Source organism: Desmodus rotundus, chromosome 10 (assembly GCF_022682495.2).
Source record: "Desmodus rotundus isolate HL8 chromosome 10, HLdesRot8A.1, whole genome shotgun sequence".
Classification (NCBI taxonomy): domain Eukaryota; kingdom Metazoa; phylum Chordata; class Mammalia; order Chiroptera; family Phyllostomidae; genus Desmodus; species Desmodus rotundus.
The window spans coordinates 19869298-19887752 of NC_071396.1; the positions used below are offsets into that span (position 1 = coordinate 19869298).

The window sequence follows — 18455 nt, forward strand, 5'->3', positions numbered from 1 at the left end:
AAGTAAGGTGTGTGCAGGCTTAATAAACGGCGACCTTCCTGTCTCTCGGGGCGCAGCAGCGGGCAGAGAACCTAGGGCCCTGGGCTTGACTGCTTTCTGCCCAAGGTTTTGTCTTTTAAAATTTAACCCACATACATGTTTCGTGTGGCTATAAAACAACTCACGTTTTCTTTTTCCCTTCAATCCCTTTTACCGACTATATTTTTCTAGCACTGCTCCATGATTATCATATTGTAACACTCTTTTGAAACTGAATAACTAGGTTACAGTGCTTTTTGCACGATGGGTTGTGACTGAACTTGAAACAAGTCGCTGGCTGGCAGCACTTCACAAGGAAACAAGCATTTGACGTCAGCAACCTCCCACCTCCGCCAGCTCCCGCAGTGCGTACGTGCACGACCTCGCGCACACTCCCGACACAGACCGGCACAGCGGTCCGGGAGACCCAGAGACCCCGCCTACGCCCCCCCGCGCAGACGCAGAAGCGGCTCGGGCGCCTCCTCCCAGGCACTGCTGCGGGCGGCCCGGGGGCCTCCGCCCAGGCACTGCCGCGGACTGCCGGGGGGCTTCTGCTCAGGCACTGCTGCGGACGGCCCGGGGGCCTCGAGTGACGGGGCCGGAAATGGCGCGCTCGGCCTTTCCTTTTCCTTCGCAGCGAGCGCCAGTTTGAGCGGTGCGGTGCGCTCCGCATCGAGGGTTCGTGGCACACAGCTTCTTCTCTGGCCCCATCGGCTGCCGACCCTTCACTGCGGTCGAGAAAAGATGGTGGGCCGGAATAGCGCCATCGCTGCCGGCGTGTGCGGGGCCCTCTTCATCGGGTACTGCATCTACTTCGACCGCAAGAGACGGAGTGACCCCAACTTCAAGAACAGGCTGCGAGAACGTGAGTGGGCCCCCTGCCCCGAGCCCACTGCCTCCGCCATGACCGCCGCTCTACCGCGGCCCCCTCCCTGCCGGGTGGGCCGGGGCGGCGGGCGGCCGCGTGGTGTTTCCGAGTCTGGGGCACGAGCCACCAACCGGAAAGAGGTGTCGGCGCCGTCGCGCGCCCCCAGGGCTGCTCTTTTTCCCTGCGTGATCCCTCCATTTTGATGGAACGGGAACGATTTTCCCATTTTGTTTTCCCCAGTTTTGTCGTATAAACGCACTCTTGTCTGTATTCAAATTTAGGGCGTGTGTTGTGGGGAGCTTGGGGTTTCGTTCTTTTTTTGCTTTCACCTTTTAAAACCTATTAACTGGAAAGTCGCGGTTTTTATATTTTACGAGCTTATGCGTGAGCCCAAGTCCGCAAATTCGACGCAATGTCGTCGTTGCATTCTTAAACCCTCTTGGTAGCTTCGCTCCAAGTGCTTCCAAGATATGAGTGAATGCTAGAGAAATTGCAGGGGAGTCCAAAGGGCTGCGCTTCTCCAGTGGCTCAGTCTTATTTCATACCTGCGACATCTTTTAAGGGGATTTTTTTACGAGAGGGAGATCATGTCACCGTGATCTTTGAATTTCAGAGGCATACTCCCTTGCAACAATAGAAAAGCAAATTTGTTGGACTGAGAAATAGTTTGTAACTTATCTAGGTTGCTGAAACAGTCGTTGAGGTTAAATTTGATATGTAAGTTACTGAAGCTCAGGAAGTACAAAGTGATCATTCTGTTTCATAGGATTTCTTTAAACTCCATGTGTTCAGTAGCCACGTGTGGCTAGTGATCACCACATTGGACCACGCTGACCTGATAGCATCTCCAGTATGACAGCGAATTCCCAATCTCTCACGTTTTAGGAAGGCAGAGACAAAGGAATAATTATTTAAGGTTAGATAGGCTAATGGGAAGGATGCTATTTGGGATTTGACACTGAGTTTCCAGGGCTAGTTGAGTCACAGGTTAGCAGCATAATCTTGGAATTTCTGAATCTTATTTTTTTTTAGTTTGTAAAGTCAAGTCAGGTAATGCCACTTGCTTCTGGTTGGTTTTGTGGAGATTAGGATGTTTGAAGTGTCCACCACCACTGCTGACAGAGGGAAGGTCCGTCCATTAACGTTGGCCCTAAGGGTAACTATTGGGATTTTGATCAGTTTCCTACAGTTTCAAAAGTAGGTGCAGGTGCATATCTCTGTACAGAATGGATTACCCCGGCCTCCTCTGGGAACGCTGCAATCCTTACTGTTGAAAACCTTGAGGAAACTAATTTTTGGTTGAAAAAATAAAAACTATGATTTCAGACAGCTGAAGAAACCTGTCTTTTTCAAAATTTATTTTCCATCTTTAATTAATTTACTTTCTCAGTTGAGCAGTAGCCTAATGATTTAAGTGGTCGGGTTTGATTTATTAGCTGAGTAACCTTGGTACTTCGAGGTTTTAGTTTCATTTTTGTGAAATGGTATAATAAAGGTGGAGTTCAGTAGAGGTCTGGCCCATAGTAATTGATGAATGCTGAAGATTGATTATGAATATAATTTATTTGATATTTCTTAAGCAATTAAAGTTAATCCAGGGTAGTTTTGTAATCTGATTAAAGATAATTGCGTGACTGGCTGATCTTTAAGAACTTGAGGGTGTCTTGCGTTTGTGTAATTCAATGCAGTTTAGTTAAGTTTTGAGGTTTTGTAGTCTAATTTCTAATGGAATAGTTGCATCTGCAGAGTTTCTCAGATGGTTCACTTTGGCTTGTTAACTTTTTTTTTTTTTTTTTTAGGAAAAGAGGCTTCAGTTTAAAACAAGGTTTGAGATTAGATCAGGGATTCTAATTTATTTGGATTTTTTTGTGTCTCATTAGCAATCGCAGATTATGAGGCCTGTTATAGCATAATTTTTATTCAACTAATCAATTAATAAGTGAAGATTGACTTCCAAATTATGCTAACGACAGGTGTGTTTTTACTTATATAGTACTGTATAAAGTGATTCATCATTTTAAAATATATTAAGTAATCTTATTTAAGTGAATGCTACTAGAGTAACTTAGATTTGGGACTTTTTGTGAGCTTTTTTTTCTGTATTTTTAATTTTATTTTAAAAAGTATTTACTTACTTACTTACTTACTTATTTATTTATAGAGGGGGGAAGGGAGGGAGAAAATGAGGGAGAGAAACATCAGATCGATTGCCTCTCCCCTAGTCCCCAGCCCCGAACCAGGGGCCTGGCCTGCAACCCAGGCATGTGCCCTGATGGAGAATCAACTGGCGGCCTTGTGGTTTCCAGGCCAGTGCTCAATCCACAGAGCCACACCAACCAGGGCTTTAATATGTTTTTTTTTTTTTTAAGTAGACAGTTTAATCTATTAGGTTTACACAATAGCTCTTGAGACTTCTAGCCAGTACTGAGTCAAGGCCTGATTTTGCTGATTGGTTTGCTAGTCTGTTACCATCTGTCCCTTTATCATAGAGATACTATATCTGAAAATAAGTTAATGTAACAAGTTGTCTTAGGAAACTAAAGCCAGACTTGTAATCTTGTTGCTAGAAATTTAAAGCAATGAAGCAATCTTTAAAGTTGATAATTGTATCCAACATTCAGCAACAACAACACACTCCTCTCCACCCCATAAAAGAGCAATTATAAAAGTGGGTAGTAATGGAAAGTAAGTGTCTCTCTACTGGTTTTTTTTTTTTTTACCATTTTTTATCATTTTACATAAATTCTGTCTTTGGTATTTCTCTGTTTATTCCACAAACTTGCCACGTTCATTTCTGAGGTGCCTTTTATTTTGAGGGCAACATCTTCACTTCGACAGCATTTCGAGGCAGCTTAGAGTAACGCCGGATGCACATTCCGTGAAACTCAGCGGCGTGGGTTTGAGTGCCAGTGTGCCTCCTACCCAGTTGTGACCTCGGTCAGTTTTCTCATTGGTAAAATGGGGATGATAATAGTACATGTCTTCATGTCACTGTGGGGATTAAAAGAGCTAATGGTATCATTTAGAACAGTGTCCCGGCATATAGTGTCTGACACTTACCAAGTGCTTACCTTAACATCCAGGTGGCTTTCCTCTGTGAAGTCTTCCCGTCCATCTTCTGGTTTTGGCACTCTCCTTGCAGCACTAGTATGTGCTGTGATACCTAGGAATTAGTTAACATAGTCTGGTGTCGTTCACTGTTTTCTGCCTAAAGAAGGCCAAACGAAACTCTTAAGCAAGTTGAGGGTAGAAAATGTTACAGTGTTCTTTTTCCCCACAGTTAGTCGCCCAGTGATGAACACCTAGGAAAGGTGGTTTGTTAGGAAAGATAGACAGTCTTCAAATTAATATGTAAGATCAACTTTGACCTGTACTTTGCTGTTGAAATTGCTAAAATTGTATTAAACCTTATAATAGTAGCACTTTGTTTTACGGGGGCGAGGGTTGGCAAGAGACGCCGGTGTGGTTAAAGCCAGTTTGTGAGGGTAGATAAGAACGGAATGCTCCCTGACCCCAGTAAATTACGAGGCAAATGGGTCACTGCCCCTTCATTCAAGTGCTGGGGTTGGGGTTTGTGGGGGACGCTTGCTTGCTTTGACATGGGGTTTTTTTTCTCAACAGTAGTAAAGTTAAGGGGGCTTTGTCTTTGGAAAGCAGGGGTTTATGTGCTTGAGGTCATCCAGGTATTAAGTGTTAGAGCCTTACCTTTCTTAGGAATGCCCCATGGTTATTCTCCACGTCACTGGTGGTTTTTAGCTGAGGAATTAGTACCGAACTATATCAATGACAAATGCTTATATGGCATGTTATAAACCAGGCACTGTTAAAAAATACTTTACCCACAGTAACTCACTTTATCCTCACAGCACCAATGCGGGTACTGTTCTCAGACCAGTTTACAAAGGAAAAGAGTGAGGCCAGGCCACTGTAACTTGGCCACGGCGGCGCCACTAGTCAGTGGAAGAGCTGGCACATAAGCAAAGCCTGTGCTTCCTCTGTGCCAGCACCTGCACGTGGGGTATGCAAGTACCCAGCTCAAGTGCTGCTGTTAGTTCCCATTGTTTGGTTTTAAGGTTTGACTAAGTGACAATTAAGATTTCAAACATCTCTTACTCCTGAGATGTAATATTGTTGTTTCATAGCAAAAACAAGACAGAACACCGAAACATCTTAGAGACTGTGGGCAGAGGTTTGTTTCTCCTCAATTTAGCCAACAATAGTTGAATTAGAAATTTAGCATTTCTGCCAAATGCATAAACTCTTTTTCTTTTCTCTTCGCTCTTCTCTCTCCTCCTCTCCTCCTCTCCTCTTCTCCTCTTCTCCTCTTCTCTTCTTCTCTTCTCTTGAGAGAGGGGGAAGGAGGGAGAAAGTCGGATAGAAATATCGATGTGAGAGAGACACATCCATCAATTGCTTCTTGCACGCCCCCAACTGGGGGTCCGGCCTGCAAATGAGGCATGTGCCCTGACTGGGAATTGAACCAGCGACTTTTCAGTTCTCAGGTGGGCACTCAATCCACTGAGTCACACCAGCCAGTGCTCGCTCGCTCGCTCGCTCCCTTCCTTCCTTCCTTCCTCCCTTCCTCCCTCCCTCCCTCCCTCCCTCCCTCCCCTTCCTTTCTTTCTTTCTTTCCTTCTTTCTTTTCTCCTTCCTTCCTTCCCTCCCTCCCTCCCTCCCTCCCTGCCTTTTTTTTAAGAGAACTTTCTTGCCCTGGCTGGGTAGATCACTTGGTTAGACCATTGTCCCGATATGTCAAGGTTTCTGGTTCGATCCCTCATCAGGAAATATACAGGAATCAACCAATGAATGTATAAATAAGTGGAACAACAAGTCGATGTTTTTCTCTCACCTTTCCTCTCTCAAAAAAAAAAACCAGTAAATAAAAAAAATTAAAAAAACACTTTCTCAAGTGCTGAGTCCCCCTGTCCCCACTTAAGAATGCCAGTCAGTGTTCACATTCAATAAATAGAATCTGTTACATTTCAGTAATGAAACTCCCCAATAGTGGTGGCTTAATTCTTGCTCGTGTGTCATGGCCTGGGTAGGTTGGGAGGGAAGGCGTGCTCTGCTTGTAATTTATTCAAGAGACCCAGCTGTTAGAGCTGTGTCCGTCTTGCAAATGGATGATCCGAAAGCCCCTGCCCAGAAATGTGAAATTGCCCAGAACTCCCGTGACCTGAACTATTGACATGACCTGACAAATGGATTACAAGGAGACCTGAGAGCCCAGGAGTTGGTGGTGGTTTGGGAGGAGAATAAATGACTGCCACAGCATTTAGATTTATTTTGATTCTCATTTTACTGGTGATAAAATGAACATATTTCATTTCTTACAGGAAGAAAGAAACAAAAGCTTGCCAAAGAGAGAGCTGGACTTTCCAAGGTAATACTTAATCTGCCTTTTGTTTAAATTGTACAGGGGTGGGCAAAAGTAGGTTTCCAGTTGTGAGTAGGAGAAACAGTTTATTCTTGTATTATTATTATTATTATTATTGTATTTTCCATATGAACAACTGTAAACCTACTCTGCCCATCCCAGTATTTAATACTTCATAGAAAAAAATTACTCAAAACTCTATATGTTTTGAGAAAGCTAGCTTGATGTTCTATTTTAAACTATAACTTGCTGTTTTAGGAATAGTTAAGTGAGTTCAATTGTAGTTTATCCATCCAGTCCTTCATTTGCCCCCTCCCCCTTTTTTGGCCATTATGGCAGACACCTTATCATCTGAGCAGTATAAGAGACACTAAGACGGTAGTCTCCAGACGACATTTAAACCAGAAGGCTCAGACAGCACTCAGCTGCTTCAAAATAATAAAGTAAAACGTTTATTTTTCTTTTCTTTAGAAGAACCACGTGCAATTCATTTCAAAAGTTACATAAGACTATTGGCACCCACTGATCCAGAATCTCATCACTTGACATTTTTTCACCTAGTTGTAATATGTAAATGGAGATATAAGTCTTTTTATTCATTTTTTTCTTTTCATAGATCCTGTGTTCATGATTATTTTAAATGACCACATAGGTTTATCTGCTTGATAAAAAAATGTTCTGTGACATGTGTAAGTAAATTAAGTAAGTAAATGCTAATTGCTGTGAATATAGCTTTTCTATTTTATTGACATTAGTTCCATTGCCTGGATTCCCAGGACTTGGACTACTGGATCAGGAGTGGTTCTTTTTGAAGCAGGTTGAGGCAAGAAAACAATTAATGGCTAAATGTTACATTTTGTTATTTTGAAACAATTGTAGTCAGTGCAGCAAACTGCCTGGGCATGATCATAGCGAAGTTAATGACTGGGAGACAACCACTTGTTCCGTTGTGTCTGAACCACCTTTCCGAGATGTGTTCATTATGTTATGAGAAGTCACTTTAAGGGTGTAGGAAGTAGGTATATTAAAGACATGTATCGGTATGTACTTTTAGATTCAGGTATGATCAAATTCTTGCTGTGTAGTGGGGTAGTCAATGAGAGATGCCTTCACGTTCAGAAATTAAAATCGTTTTCACCCTTGTTGGATAATGGGAGTGATACACATAATACAATCCAAGAACCAAAAACCTTGCAGTGGTAAACTCTGGGGTTTTAAGTAAAAAGGAACTTTTTAATAGTAAGTTTACATTTCTAAAAAGACAAGTTAAATAGCTGGTGGTATAATATATTACCATAATCATTTGGTCTGGTAATATGTAATAAACTGTATAACAAAAACACAGAAATGCAAACTTATTTAAATTAAGCTGCTTACAACTGTAATAGCAAAAAATTAAAAGTACCTCAAATGCCCAACAACGATTATGCAAGTATATATTCCTCAGCGGTACATTCTGTTACAATTTACAAATACTCTCTCAGAGCATGTAAAATCTATACAAAATAATGTTGGGATAGAAGAATGTATTGATTGCAGTTCCATAAAAATGCTCATAAAATGGTAATGTGTGCATTTTTTGGTAGAGGTATTTGTATTCCTTTTTTACTTTAGGTTTGACTCAGAGCTTTCTAACAACTGTTCAAATACCAGTTTGATAATAAATTTTTTTTTCTTACATTTATTTCAATGTAGATACTAACTAATCCTTGTCAGTGCTGTTGGAGAGTAAATTTCAATTTTTGGTTTTATTTTTAGTGGTATGCTTTTCTGTGTATTGGTTATGTCCCCTGACATAATTTTGTTATCAGTCATTGAATATTCTACTTCCAGTTACCTGACCTTAAAGATGCTGAAGCTGTGCAGAAATTCTTCCTTGAAGAAATACAGCTCGGTGAAGAGTTACTAGCCCAAGGTAATAGTCATGTAAAAAACCAAAATTCAACCAAGAAAATCTGAAATCTACCTGGCTTTATTAAGCAATGTATGAATAGGGCAGCCTCCCGTCTAGCAACTAGAAGAGTGTTCTTTCCAAGGGGTTGTACAAAATGGAAGGTTTTTATAGGAAGAAGGGTGGGGCATGGGAGCTGTTAGTGAAAGAAAAGAAAGGGTTTACTGGGGACATCTTCCCTTTGGGGGGAGAGAAAGGAAGGATTTTTTGCAACGCAGATTGCCTTTTTCTGTGGGGTGGGGAAGGGCCTAGAGGACAGAGTGCTTTATTGGTTCTTGACCAGAAAATTGCAGACTGGGTCACTAAGATTACGTTTCTGGGAGAGGTTGGAAGTGCGGTTAGATCAGATATTAAATCTAGGTTTGGTATCATGGGCTTTTTTTAGCACAAGTGACACTGTAGGGCTGGTGTAATTTTCTTTAATAATTATTAAAAGACTAGAAAACTAGGTAGAATTCTTCCCACTCTTAGAAGTTTATGGTGATAAGGGGCTTTTTCGGTGTACTCATGTTACCAAACTTGGTGGTTCTGCTGCCCGTTGCACACAGAGAAGACATTGCTCTCAGGCAGCAGGTCTTCGCCGAGGATAAGGTTCACCCGGCAGGCGGCCAGAGGAGACCGGAGACAAGGATCGGGTCTGTCTCCCCGAATAAAGACTGCAGTGAGTTTGGAGGGGTAGAAGGAGAAACTGCACATACTGTGTATTCTAACCCGGGAGTCTTGGGTGGACAGTCTTGGAACCAAGCCATCTAGGGAGGAATGGGGAAGGTGAGAGGAAGCAGAAAGGAATTCCAGGTGGGCTGGGTCGTTGGCTGAGATCTGGGTGCTGGCAGCCTTGCTTCTGGGTCCTGACGCCGATGGCAGGTCTGTGCACAAAGGCCCTGCTACAGGTTAGGGTTCTGGCCACCGCAGGGCCAGCTGGACTCATTCGTTGGCTCTCTGGGCCTGGGTGAGCCCCTGGGACCCATCTGACCCAGCCTGGTGTGGGGTCTCCAGGGCGCTGTGGAGGAGGCCTGCTGTGACCTCCCAGAAGACACTAAAAACTAGGGGGAAACTACTAGGTTCTGCCTTCGGTGTTAGGGCCCTGTTTCAGTACAGCTGTTTCTTAAAAAGTTATTCTAACTTCTGTCTAAATACAGTCTTGTGCCCTGGCAGGTGTGGCTCAGTGGGTTGGGCACCAGCCTACGAACCCAATTTGATTCCTGGGTCCCCAGTTTGATTCCTGATCAGGGCACATGCCTGGGTTGTGGGCCAGGTCCCCAGTTGGACACCTGCAAGAGGCAACTGATTGATGTTTCTCTCCTTCTCTTTCTTCTTCCCCCCGCCCCCGTCAAAATAAATAAAATCTTTTCAGATAAATCAGTGAATAAATACAGTCTTGCGTCGTTGTCATGTAACGGCATTTGGGTCAAGGGTGGACTACATATGCAGCGCTGATCCCGTGAGAATGGCGCTGAAAACTTCTGTTGCCTAGGAACTTTGTAGCTGTCGCTAGGCAACAGGACTTTTTCAGCAACACATTACTTACATGTTTGTTGTCATGCCTGGTGTAAACTGTAGGGAACAGGATTTGTCACCCCAAATCGTCTCCTTGGCATAAGGATTTCTTTAGGTTGGGTAGTTTTAGGAAACACTGACATGGGAGAAGCTCTGACAACGAAGGAGAGGCTGCCTTTGTGCAAAACATTTACACGTGTAAGGGAGATCTCCCTTTGTCAGGGTGTCTCCCTCCATGTCCTGGGAAGAGGGGGTGGTGACCTTATCTCTAGACTCTGACCAATGCGGAAGACAGTGACTTCAGTCTATAATTTATCTTGTTTACTGTGCTTTTCCTGGTCATCTCCCATAACCGGCTTCTCCCCACCTCCATCCTCTTCTGTCTTCTGCTGAAGAGGGTATTTAAGGGGGTGGCTTCAGCCACCTTAGTGAGGCTCTCGGGTTTGTTGGGTCTCAGGAATACCGGCAGTATACCTGCAGTTAAGCCTTTGTTTCTCTCGCGCACAAAACCTGCTGCGCTGCCAGCTGTATAAAGCTGCAACACCTTTCTGTGTTCAGATACGCAAATACTTAGCACGGTGTTACAGTTGCCTACGGTATTCAGTACGGTAACTTGCTGTACAGGCTTGTAGCGTGGGAGGTGTGTCGTAAGCTATACCATCTAGGTGTGTGTGAGTGCACGCTGGTGTTCACACACCGATGAAATTGTGTAACGAGGTCTTTCTCAGAATGCAGCCCCGTCATCAGGCAGTGTGTGACTGTTTCAACACAAGCTGTTAGGTGTTCAGTAACATGAGGGTTGTATTGTTTACAACTGGCTCCAGAAATTAACGTTTCTTGTGCCAATACGTTTTAAGTGAGTTTTATGTTCACTTGCTACAGAGAAGATAATGAGTCATCTTTACAAATGGGGCCATTTTAAGTAGTTTCGAGAGTATAGTCATTGTACAATACGTAAAAAAGTTTCTATTGTGAAATTGAAGTGATCAGATTGAAAAACATGGGAACTATAATTCGTTCAGTAGTATAGTCTTAAAGTATTTACAGATATTTTTAGTGTCAAATTAGCTCTTCTCTCAACAGTAGCTTTAAAGTAGTTGCTGTCATTACGTTAAAAAGTGTTAAGTTTTGCCCCGGCCAGTGTGGCTCAGTTGTTTGGGCATTGTCCCACAAACTGAAAGGTCACGGGTTCAGTCCCCAGTCCGGATCTGTGCAGGTGGCAACTTGTAATCTCTCTCTCACATCGATGTTTCGCTCCCTCTCTTTCTCCCTCCCTTCCCCTCTCTGAGCATGTCCTGGGGTGAGGATTTTTTTTTAAAAGCTTGACGTTTTTCTTATATGCTTTCGGTTTTTTGTTTCTTTTATGAGAACAGATTAAAGAATTAAGATGTTGATAAATCATCTTTACCTTTCATTGTATCTTTCTCAAGAAGTAACTTTTTGCCCTGGCTGGTATGGCACAGTGGATTGAGCGCCAGCCTGTGAACCAAAAGGTCACTGGTTCAAGGCCCAGTCAGGACACATGCCTGGGTTTGCTTGTGGGCCCGTCCCCGGTTGGAGGTGTGCAAGAGGCAACCAATCGGTGTTTGTCTCTTTCTCCCTCCTTTCCTTTCTCTTTAAAAATAAATAAAATCTTTTTTAAAAATAACTTTTTTTCTTTTTTGAGGAAGTAGTTATCTTTGGATCGAGACGCAGGCGATAATACTTAAGTAAAAATAGAAATGACTAACAGAAAATAATTATGTGACTCCCCCCCCCCCAATACAAATAAGAAAAATGAGAGGTTTAATCATAGAGCACTGAAATCCTCACAAGGATTATTTGAGAAGCTATAATGATACTACTTAAAAGAAAAGACTATTAATTTCAGAGAGAGGGGAAGAGAGGGAGAAAAGAGGGTGAGAAACATCAATGAGAGAGAAACATCAATCAGTTGCTTTCTGCTTACGCCCTGACTGGGGACTGAACCTGCAACTCAGGCGTGTGCCCCGACCCAAGACTGAACTGGCAGCTTTCCTCTTTGCAGGACAAGGCCCATCCAATTGGGCCTCACCAGTCAGGGCGATTATATTACTTTAATATCTGAAAAGAAAATTTTGCATGTGTAGTGATGCCTGTCTGTGTTTAAGGATTGTAATATTTCAGTTTATTGCACACATACTCAGGTGAATGTTCTTCATGCTCATAAAGATGTCTATACTACCAAAATTTTCTTCTAACCCCCCCAAAATACAAATTAATTTACTAATATGAAGATAGTAGAATATAGCATACTCCTTATTACTTAGTTTGGATTATCTTAGAGACTCGTGCACTGTGGCCCTCTGTCTGTCGAATTTGAGCTCTTAGACCCAGATTGAGGACAGTTACCCCTGGTGATGGGGGCAGGTTAAGGAGGGACAGGGAACAGTTGATCTTTTGTCCACGTTCAGTCCTATACTTCAGCCCAGACAGTTACTTAACTCAGCTGCCGAGCTTGCTCTCTTTGGGTGGAAACTACCAGGCCAACCAGAGGGAGAAGACTCCGATGGTGAGGAGTAGAGTTCAGGTCAGTATCGAAGTAAGCCGGGGGGGGGCATAAGCAGTTTGGGCAGTGAACTTCGTGGCTTGACAGGTTCTCCTTCATCCGGGCATCTTCCCTAAGTATTCCTTTACCTGAGTAAGATCGCATCTCAGGGCGTGTGCCTGGGGTCAAGTTGCAAGTGCAGAGAGGAGGTGTGGGCAGTGTATTTGGAGTTGTGGGAGGTGTCTCAGTGGCCCCTGTGTTCCACACATGCCACTCCAGTAGCTGTTTCCACCTAATACCTGTGTCTGAAGATGCAGGTCGTGATACATCAGTTCATGCAAGCACATTTTCAAGTAAATTTTCTCCTCCTTGCTCATAAAGATGTTTAACTTACTACCAAAACTTTTACAGTCCCCAGGCAACCATGTAATTCCCTTTGGTGCCTGTAAGTCAGTGGCTGACATGAGTATTCTGTGGCCAAGCAGCATCTTAATTTTCAAGTCAGTGGAGCCATTATCGAGTCTCTTGATGGAAGTGCAAGCCCATGCGGAAGACTGAAGTCTTGTGTTTTAGATTTTTCTATTTTATTTTTAATACTGCTTTGCTGGGTTCTGCTTTTTAAAAAAACAACTTAAAGGTTTTATTTATTTGTTTTTAGAGATACGGGAAGAGAGGGGGAGAAGAGACATTGATGTGCAAGCGAAACATTGATTGGCTGCCTCTCGCGTGCCCCTAACTGGGGGGCCTGGCCTGCAACCCAGGCATGTGCCCTGGCCTGGAATCCAACTGGCATCCCTTTGGTTCACAGGCTGGCACTCAGTCCACTGAGCTACACCAGCCAGGGGGGTTGGTTTGTTTTAAAGAAAATCTCTGTAATTTCTTTTTAATTTTATTGTGAATCTTGAACTGCTCTAAAAAATTTGTAATAAAAAAGATTTCTAATAGAGGATTTTTAATAATGTACGTTAAAAGGACTTCCTGCATTGAAAAGTCCTGTACAGAATACTTAATTTAAAACCTTAATTAATAGTGCAAAATTCATTTGCTCTGAGAATTTGGGGCAATCTTTGGAGTTTGATTTCAAATGGAATTAACTGAAGACAGGGGCCACCTCTCAGGTACTCAGTTAGGCAAACCTTCAAAAACTATGTACCTGATGTAATTTTTTTTTCTTTTAAAAGTAGTACAACTATTGCAGGAAATGTGTAGGTAAATAAAAAGAAAGTAAATCCTACTACTCAGAGACAATCACTTTTTTAAACTGCTTCTTCCTGCCACTTCTGTTAGTATGACGGTTTTGCTTATAGCAACATCACTTAACAGATTTTTTTTTAACTTACATGTGTTAATGTAGTACAAGGGATTAGTTTAAGGTGAAATTGGCACTCTCTCTGCCTCAGTCCCCAATCTTCCTGTTCTCTCTTCTCATAGAAGGGTGGTGTTCCATTGTTAGCAATTTCTCATGTAATCTGTCAGAAATAATCTGACTGTATAAATAGTAATATACGAGGACATTTCTGCACTTTAATTTCCCCCTTTTGTATGTGTATTGGAGATACTTCATATCAGCGCCTGTAATCTGCCTCGTCCTTGTTAATGGCTTCGTAATACCAGTACTGAATGTACTGTAGATTATTTCCAAGTTGTTACTCGCACGGTGTGTTTGGTCTGTATCACTTAGCGGTACAGTGAAGACTTCAGAGTTGAATTCTTGACAAAGGCAGAGGCTTTTCAGGTTATGTGTTATTTTCATGTCAACCCTCCAGGTGAGTATGAAAAGGGTGTGGACCACCTGACCAACGCGATTGCGGTGTGCGGCCAGCCGCAGCAGTTACTGCAAGTGCTACAGCAGACTCTCCCCCCGCCGGTGTTCCAGATGCTTCTGACGAAGCTTCCGACGATTAGTCAGGTGAGGGTTGGAAACGTTATGTAATAAACGTAGAACCTGAGAATTAAATGTGCTACGGACATTAGCATTTAAAAATGAGCCTAGTGCAATGGTGGAATTGTGAAACTCATCCATATAATGAAAACAGTTCTCGAGACAGTAGTGCTTGGAATTTTCTTCCCTAACGGGAAAACGTCCAGATGACTGGGAATAAGATCTAGTGGTTGTGTCCAAGAGATGGATCAGGAAGTGTCTCTTAGAGTCAGTTACAGCTCAGCCCGTAGTATTCAAATGCAGAATTTAGGCCATACTCAGCTACTTTCTGAAACTAGCTTTCTGCCTCCTCTCACGTGTGACCGTGCGCTCAGGTCCTAGGCATGATGGAGGAGCCGGGATGGCGTAGCCTGGCAAGTGGGTTGGAAAGGACCCTGGACCCCTCTGACTTCACTTGTGTAAAGGCCCCAGTGCCTCACCTTCTGCCAGGGTGGGGTTTGGGTTCGGCATATTTTCACTGTACCCCCAGATCCCTGTTGAACAGAGCAGAAGGTTACACCCGTCGTGTACACAACCCCCAACTTCAGAGTTAAGTAAAGTGCGTGCTGTTCATTTTTAATCCTTTCCGAGGAGCCCAAGTAAATCTACTTGTTGGAAGGGCATATCTGTTACATGTTTTAATTTCCACATTTGGTGTGATTAAAACTTTAAAATGGGTAATTCTTCAAAATGATCTTTACTCCACTAAATTGGAAAGGGACGAAATAAAAGACAGATCCCAGAGATTTATTAGGGGAGAGGGTTGAAAAACCAAGGCCTTGGTCTTAATCCTTTTTGTTTTGACTGATGGTGGTTCCCAGCCTGAATCAGAACCCTTTACTTAACGTTATTTGCACTTTGAATAGCAGCAGAGTATAGAGCTATTGGAAGATGTGATGATGTCTCGAAATATGGATGAATTCAGGATGAAGCCTTAATTCCTTTCTATAAAGATGACCTTTTTTACTCAGCTAACTTGTCTCGTGTTATCTGGAAATGTTTCAAAGTACTAATTTGAGAATACTGTTTTCCTTCTTCATACAATGATTTGGAGTATTTCCAGGCCAAAAAGGGAAATATTTGGAGCATAGAATGATTCGCATTCTTAGCACTCATCAGTATTTTTAGTTTATGTAGGAATAACGAGAGATCTTGAATTAATTTTAGTTTCCGTTATGTAATTGGCTAACATGTAGCACAATAAAATGGTATGCCTCCCTCATTCATTTGAATTTTGAGATGAGACAGTAGTTATGATCATTATTTTCTTAGATGATAATGTATAAACTGTTTAATGTTGAAATAAATCTCAGAATGGGTAAACTTTAGCTAGATCTATTTCTTGGAATACAAAGGGCATTTCCTTCCTTTTTTTTTTTTTTAAACAAAGGGCATTTTTGTTGAACCTGATTAAATCCCTATACTTTGTAAGAGTTAAACATTTTTTTTTCTTCTTTCAGAGAATTGTAAGTGCTCAAAGCTTGGCTGAAGATGATGTGGAATGAGAAACAAATGTCAACATAATAATCTCCATTAAAAATGTTTTTAAAATCTTAACTCGGAAGAAGAGCAGCTCTGGGGGAATAAGGGCAGATGGGCTTGCTGTGGACTGCCCCACACCACATCTACCAAAGTTTCCTTCCACTTTGTGTAGATCCGTTGTCTTGTGTTTATTTTTCCCAGCGAAGAGTGTATTTTGATAGAGAGCTTTTCATTTTATAAATACACTATCAGTTACTGAAATAACATGGATTTTGTTTATTCCTAAAATGAGTAATTAACATGTACATATAACATCATATTATGTACATCAGAAATATCCAGTGCTCAGTTTGGAAAGGCATTAAAAGTAGGGGAAAGCTGAAGAATGCACTTTTTTTAAGCTAGTACATTTTGCTGCACATCAGAAAATTGGGTGGAAACATGATTGTGTTTATCAAAACTTGGTATTAAACCCATTGAGACCATGTCTTTGCATTTAACCCCGCAAATGTGTGAGATGTGCTGCTGTGCCGGGCTAGCTGCCTCGCCCCCCCTGCACACTGGTCAGAAACGTTTTCTTGGAGTCAGCGGCTTCCTGTGCTCTGGATATTCATCTCCTGGTGGTGTAGACGCATGCAGTTGCACATAGCACCGCGAACTAGATCTGTGTGCCCCGGTGCAGCTGTGGGGCTTCTGCAGTCACTACGGCCTGCCCACTGCCCTCACATACGGGACGAGGGAATGGGTCCGCTGCTTCAGAGAGGCGTCCCTTGCAGCTCTTCATCCGGTTCTGTTTCAGCGTCATGAAACCCATCCTTCTGGGGGCAGTCAGGCCTTGCATTTTTTTATCCTCCAAATTTTGCATGCTCGCCTGGCTTAGTATTTCTGAAAGTATTTTTTTTAAGGTATTGTAACGTATTGTTTTTCACTGGAATCATGTGGTTCTGTCACTGCTCTTGTAAATTAATCTGAAATTTAACTTTAAGGTAACTGAGATGATATGCTTGTACAAACATATTTCTTTGCTTTTATCTTAATGTACCTCCTTAATCCTTTAATCTGATCCATTTATCTTGTTGTGACGAGAATAAGGTATAGCCTGTGGCTGGAGACTTGCAAAGACTGGAGGCGTTGGGACCTCTTAGTCACAAAATAGTGACATTATCTGCAATCATAGATTCAGTAGCAGACCTGAGGATAAGGGTCTTTGGCACTAATAATGATCTGTTGAACCGAACAGCATCTCTGCTTCTGTTCTGTCTAAAAATCTCTGGACGGATCCCAAAGTCTTTTCCTACGTGTGTACTAGGCTTTTTATTTTGTTTTACTTACAGACTTCTTGAACCTCGGGTTTTGTAGTGGCTGTGGTACAGTGGAAGGAGTTTGGGATATGATTCTAGTTTCTGTCTTTGGAGTGCCGCCCCAGCCTTGGACAGGTCGAGTTGCATCTCTGAACTTCTGTTACTCTCCTCTGCAGAGTGAGGACTAGGTGACTCTCATATTTAACGACTTCCCCGGGTACCTTCCAGGCTTGTGATTCTGAACCTTAAAACAGTGCTTTCTTGGTTACACCCAGCACACTTTTGGGGGTGACCAGTAGAAACACGCTGGCTGGCTAGTTTTACTAATGGGATCCCCAATCCAAAGCAGGGGGTAGTGGTCATTGGTCAGTGAGTGGAAACAGTCTTCTAGCTTGCACCCGCCCAAACAACATGTTCAGACCAGTGGCCATCAGAGGGTGGAGAAGAATGAGCATAGGCCGGAGGGAATATAGGTGGGGGAAAGAGCAAGAGAATAGGCCTGGAAACCCTGGGCATTGCCAGGGGCCTGGGGGGGTTAACTTGGATTTGGGAGGGTATGAAGAATGGGCCCTGGGGAACTAGAGTGCATCCTAGTGGGGATGTCACTGTCACTCGGCTTTCAGCAAAAGACTGGCTTTGTTGAAGGCTTCCTGCAGAGGCGGTGGCGTCTTCACTTTAGAGCTGATGCAGCCAAGTGCACTTTCTTATTTAAATGAGAGTTTTGGTGCTTTAAAAATAGGTACCACTTTTTAAAGCCAACTGTGTTAGGTTAAAGGAGAAAAATTACCCCCAGCACATAATTGCCGAGCAGTTTGCTGGAACCGCGCAGTCCCACTGATGCAGGCCAAATGGTGCTCGCCCCAGATGGGAGCAGAGTGAGAGCCGCTGGAGTGTCCCCCTGTACTCGCGTTGCTCACGTAAAATCTGCGGACGTGGAAATAAGTGCACGTTGGCATGCCTTTGGGGGCAGAGAGCTATTGTTTGGCTCCACAATTTGAACTTAAAGGGAAAGCATTTAAAACAGGCTCATCTGGTGGTAGCAGCACTGTTCTAACAGATACCTAGGACTCTCGTACACATTTAACATGTAAAACCTAGTACATTGTGCGTAGTGGGCAAGCAGGCCGTCGACCTGCTTTCTGACCCTGTTGAATCAATCTATGGACCAGAGTGTGTTAATGAAATGTTATTGCAGAAGAGATTATGAGATAATTGATATATCATGCAGATATCATGCAAAATTTTCTTTCTAGTAACATAAGTGCGGTTTTATCATTGCTTGTGCCTCAACTGTTTAAGTGACTATTAAAGGGCTTGGAGAAAATTTTGGCTTGGTGTTTATTTGCAGAAGTGAGTTCTTCTGAATTGGGTGACTAAGTCGTGGTACCTCAGTGTTTCTAGGTTACAGCATCCCTTTGAGGATGTTGACAGCTGTGCAGCTTCTCCCCAGGAGTGTGCACAGTTGCCTTTGACTTCAGGGGTTCACAGATTCAGGCTAAGACCCCCTGCTTGAATGGCAGGCAGGTGAGGACTC

The 18455-nt window shown here is 42.9% G+C and overlaps 1 protein-coding gene and 1 non-coding gene across 2 annotated transcripts; both read left to right on the forward strand.

The window, feature by feature from the left end:
* Positions 1-623: 623 nt before the first annotated feature.
* On the forward strand, positions 624-18245 carry TOMM20 (translocase of outer mitochondrial membrane 20). The gene is made up of 5 exons (XM_024561738.4): positions 624-883; positions 6223-6269; positions 8097-8178; positions 13984-14126; positions 15599-18245. The coding sequence occupies exons 1-5, from the start codon at positions 763-765 to the stop codon at positions 15641-15643; spliced, it is 438 nt and encodes a 145-aa protein (XP_024417506.2). The 5' UTR covers positions 624-762; the 3' UTR covers positions 15644-18245.
* On the forward strand, positions 1308-1442 carry LOC112306200 (small nucleolar RNA SNORA14). Its single transcript, XR_002974938.2, has one exon. It is a non-coding gene; the product is annotated as a small nucleolar RNA SNORA14 (small nucleolar RNA).
* Positions 18246-18455: the final 210 nt, after the last annotated feature.

Coding starts and splice junctions, on each gene's coding strand:
- TOMM20 (XM_024561738.4), top strand. CDS start 763: ATGGTGGGCCGGAATAGCGCCATCGCTGCCGGCGTGTGCGGGGCCCTC. Junction 884..6,222: donor CAAGAACAGGCTGCGAGAAC/GTGAGTGGGCCC, acceptor CATTTCTTACAG/GAAGAAAGAAACAAAAGCTT. Junction 14,127..15,598: donor AGCTTCCGACGATTAGTCAG/GTGAGGGTTGGA, acceptor TTCTTCTTTCAG/AGAATTGTAAGTGCTCAAAG.